The following is a 4,572-nucleotide window of genomic DNA, read 5'->3' on the forward strand; positions in this document are numbered from 1 at the left end:
TGGAGAAGATGTTATTTGAAAGAAGCACCTACCTGTGCTACCAGCTTTCTCACTGTCCACCCTGGCTTGTTTTTTTCATTGTTTTGTTTCTGAAACCCTCTCTCATGCCCTCCCTCACATCCTCATGTAGCATGAACTTAGTTACTAAAAACATTCCATGAAATTCATGTCTGTGATGCAATTTGAACTCTATAAAATTAGTTTAAGCTTTTAAAAACATTGTTTCAGGTACTATTAATTTCGATCCAAGAAACTTTGACTAAAAAAACTTTTTTTTTTAACTTAATGAGGAAGAATTATTGTGGGAGCGGTTATTATGTGCCTCAGAAATAGAAAGCACTAGAGCAATTTTCACCAAAGGCCTGAGAGGCTGCAAGGAGACTGGCATGGCTTGAGTCACTGAATTAGGATGATGTAGGCACACCATAAAGCCACTCTTCTTCTTTGTTTTGTATTCATATCCCACACTAGATTACAGGTGGCCATAGGGAAGAATGAAGAGAATCGAAGGGAGAAGACAGGACCAAAGAGGGAATTCTTAAAGAGGCAGGGAGATTAGAATGGCAAGATGGAGGCAATGGATGGCAGAGGCTCTGAGAAAAAATGAGGAGTTTTAAGAAAAAAAGTGAGGGAATCAAGAAAAAGGTAGATCCAGCCCATCCAGCCCAGAACAGAAATGAGGCTGGGCAGGTGGAGGGAGATGGGGTTCAGAATAGGAATCTTAAGGGGAGTGAATGAAAAGTATGTAAGAATAGGGGGGAAAGAGAGAAGGCTCCAGGGGCAGGGCTGCCGTGCCCTGGAGAGAGTAACCAGGAGCGAGAAGGGAGGGAGCTGAGCTGAGATGATGGGAGCTGACATCTCTGTTCCTTTTGATAGACTTGTTGGTATGGTGACAAGCTCTATGCCTGCGATTATTTTTGTGGGATATATAGTAGTTAGGACATTTTTTTCTCTCTCTCTCTCAAATGATTAGAATTTTATTAAAAGAGGGAGAGTTATTCCATAGCACCGAAGCAAACTTTTATAGTAAATTTCCAGCAAGGTATTCTAGCTATTACAAAGTTTTTAAAAAGGCTTCCGAATTATTCCTGAAAATAAAGTTTCAGTTAGTGCCTAAACACTTAAAAATGGGGTATATTATATACACACAAAATAGAGCAGTTTCACGAAGGACATCTTTTTATACATGAACCAGATTGGGCCCAGGAATAGGCAGAAAATACCTTTTTATTTTATGTTTAGGAGTATTAGATGTAGTTTTTTATGGCATGAAAATGATATATTCTAAATATAAATGTACTTGATATGGAGTGGAAATAATGTAGCAGGTCAGATCTCAGCTAAGTTTCTCTTAATCTTCTTACCCTAAAAAGGTAAATACAAAGAAGTATAACACAAAGCCAATTTTATTAGTCTTGATATAGCTGCCAGCACTGATTTTCCCAGGAAGAGACAAAAATGGGAGTTTATTTGGAAGAACTGTGGGAATAAAAAACAAAGAAGTGACCATTGTGGGATCTGGTTAGTCTGGAAACATGCTGAAGCCATTAGGGAGGTGAAGGACACGAACAGGCCAAGAAGGCACCCACACATCACTGGGGTGAGGATGGGAGCACCCACACATCACTGGGGTGAGGATGGGCGCACCCACACATCACTGGGGTGAGGATGGGAGCACCTACACATCACTGGGGTGTGGTGGGAGCACCCAAACATCACCTGGGGTGAGGATGGGAGCTGTGACAAGAATAGAGACAGGAAGCAGCAGTGGTCATCGGGGAGACTCTACAGAAGGTCCAGCAGGGATGGACCCTCACAGAGAACGAAGACCTGTGGAAGGGGCCTGGGGAACCCCGCAGATGAGCCCGAGATGGAGGGACTTACATTTGCCCTGTTCAGTGACTAAGACCCATTATAACATCCTGAGAATGCCTTGTTTGTTTGTTTATTTTTGTTTGTTTGTTTTTAAGGTAGATAAGAAAGACTTTTGGAAATTGTTATTTTTAAATGCATATTTATTTGTTTTTACAGTTGGGGATTATATACCGTGACATTAAGCTTGAGAATATTCTGCTTGATTCTAATGGCCATGTGGTGCTGACAGATTTTGGTCTGAGTAAGGAGTTTGTGGCTGATGAAGTGAGTATGATATTTTAATTTAAAGTTAGTAATGACAATATAAACAGTGATGAAAAATTAGCTATGGAGTAAGCATTTAACAGGATAGTACCATATGGATTATGGATTTTTGTGCAGATTTGCCTCAAGGAGCATTTGGCATGGATGACTATAAAGATTTTTAGTTCAAAATTACCATGGAACCATCCTGTTAGAATTGCAGTAAATCTTTGATGAGTGTATCATAATTCTCCAGTTTAAAACAAAACAAAACTCTGCATTTAACTTTCCCCATCAAATATAACTTAAAAATTTAAATAACCCTTTGGGGCCTTTAGGAGAAGTCTGGCTTAGGTGGTAGCCAATAGAGAATAGGAAACAAAGCACATGCAATTACATTGTAATTACAGAGTAGGACGTAGCATGTTGTGATGGCCCTTTCATTTGTCAAGAAAGAGAAGACTCTATCAGACTTAATTCTTTAATAAACTTACTGGGTTTGGTGGTGGTGTTTTTTTTCTCATATGAACTAAAATGTAATAGATCATCTGCAGATTTTAAATATGGAGGACTTTGCATTTTTAATACTGATTAGAGTTTGTTCAATATTACAAGTACATTTAATGACATTTAAAATTGTACATCTATTAACTGTAATTAAATATTTTTGTAGCAGTTGTAATAAAAATTATATTTTTACACTACTAGTTATTTGGGATAACTAAGTAAATATGAATGCCAATTCATTACTATCTGAGAAATTACTGATACAGAATACAGAATCACAGTAAAATTTTTGCTATAAAGGGCTTTGTTTGAAACATCATAATTGGGTTCCAAATTAGGCGTTTCCGTTTCTGATTGCTTGCTTTTTGGAATATTACTAAAGCAGCCCTAGGTGAATTAGATAAGTTCTGAAACTATAAAATCTAAAGATCCCAATTTTTAAATCATATCTATATCCACTCAATTTACTTATTTAACAAATATTTGTTGACCACTTATTATGCTAGGTACTAGATAATATGATGATGAATAAAATAGAAATAGTGTCTGCCCTCATGAAGCTGATTAAAATAACATATTATCTTTGTCAAAAAATCATAGTTATAAAATAGATTAGGTGAATTTTTGAGAAATATACTTCAAAGTTTGATTTTTAATGCTTTTTCTTCTTTGCAAAAATTTTAGTGGCAACTTCAGTAAAATGTGACTGATTAAATATGTTAACACTAGAGGCCTGATGCACGAAAATTTGTGCAAGAGTAGGCCTTCTTTCCCCCAGCTGCCGGCACCGGCTTTCCTCTGGCACCTGGGACCTGGGCTGGCTTCCCTCCAGCCCCAGCTTGGTCAGGAAGGACATCTGGAAGACGTCTGGTCTAATTAGCATATTACCCTTTTATTATTATGGATTTGCTTCCTCATGACACCCCAATATAAGTAAAAGTCAAGGAGTAAAATAGGCATGCACTCAAAAGGGAGAGAAGAAAATATCAATCAGATTTTGGAAGATGGGCAGCAGAAATATTAGTTGTAACTGATATTCATTTGTATTAAAGTATCATCTTTCTTGGAATGGGTTTTTCTTTTGTCCATTTCTATTCTCTCTCCTTGGTTTTCAGCTTAAACTGGCCTTTTTAATCACAGTGAATTCCTAAGCCAGTGATGTGAGAAGCACCAAAGCAGGCTAATGCATCTCTGACCCCCAGAGAGAATCAAGAATTAGGGACACCAGATACCCCTCAAAGTAGGGGAGCAGGTGATAACAGGACACAGGAAGTTTGGTTGGAAGTCTGTATGAGAAGCAGGTAGCCCCCAGATCTCATGTCTATCCCATTCACAGAGGCAAGTGTGCCTTTCTTACCTTCATGGAAGACTGAAAAGGTAAATGGACAGACTGTGGGTTCTGGGGCAGTAGGCACAGCTGAGGGTGAGGACACCATGTGGAAGCTAGTGATGAAGTGAAAGTTGACACACTGAACTATGGAACTCCAGGGCTTCTTTCTGCCCTTCACTCTGCAAACCGTGGCTCCCTAGACAGGAGGATTCCTCTCTGAGAAACGGAGAACAAAAGTCTGCAGATGCTGTCAGCAGTTGGTTGTATATTGCAGACAAGTTCTTTGGTTGATCTCTTCCCATCCAGTGAACCTTGCCCTCCTGCCTTCTGAGATTTTGCAGTCTGTTCTATCCTTCTGTATCTCTGGATCAGTTTTGTTCAGTTTATTTTGTTCATTAGATTCCATATGAGTGAAATCATATGATACTTGTCTTTCTCTGACTGGCTTATTTCGCTTAGCATAATACTCTCCAGGTCCCTCCATGCTGTCTCAAAGGGTAAGAGATCCTTCTTTTTCACTGCTGCATAGTATTCCATGGTATAAATGTACCACCGCTTTTTTATCCAGTCATATACTGATGGGCACTTCGGCTGTTTCCAGAGCTTAGCTATTATAA

At 38.8% G+C, this 4,572-nt stretch overlaps 1 protein-coding gene across 2 annotated transcripts in view; it reads left to right on the plus strand.

The window, feature by feature from the left end:
- The window catches only part of RPS6KA5 (ribosomal protein S6 kinase, 90kDa, polypeptide 5), a 94,816-nt gene that overhangs the window by 35,994 nt on the left and 54,250 nt on the right, over nucleotides 1-4,572 (plus strand). For both annotated transcript variants that reach the window (XM_015571413.1, XM_015571411.1), the window contains exon 5: nucleotides 2,032-2,139. In XM_015571413.1, the coding sequence (XP_015426899.1) occupies nucleotides 2,032-2,139 (108 nt within the window). The remainder of the gene's footprint in view (nucleotides 1-2,031; nucleotides 2,140-4,572) is intronic.

The sequence above is a fragment of the Myotis davidii genome, unplaced genomic scaffold, assembly GCF_000327345.1.
Source record: "Myotis davidii unplaced genomic scaffold, ASM32734v1 scaffold732, whole genome shotgun sequence".
In the NCBI taxonomy this organism is placed as follows: Eukaryota; Metazoa; Chordata; class Mammalia; order Chiroptera; family Vespertilionidae; genus Myotis; species Myotis davidii.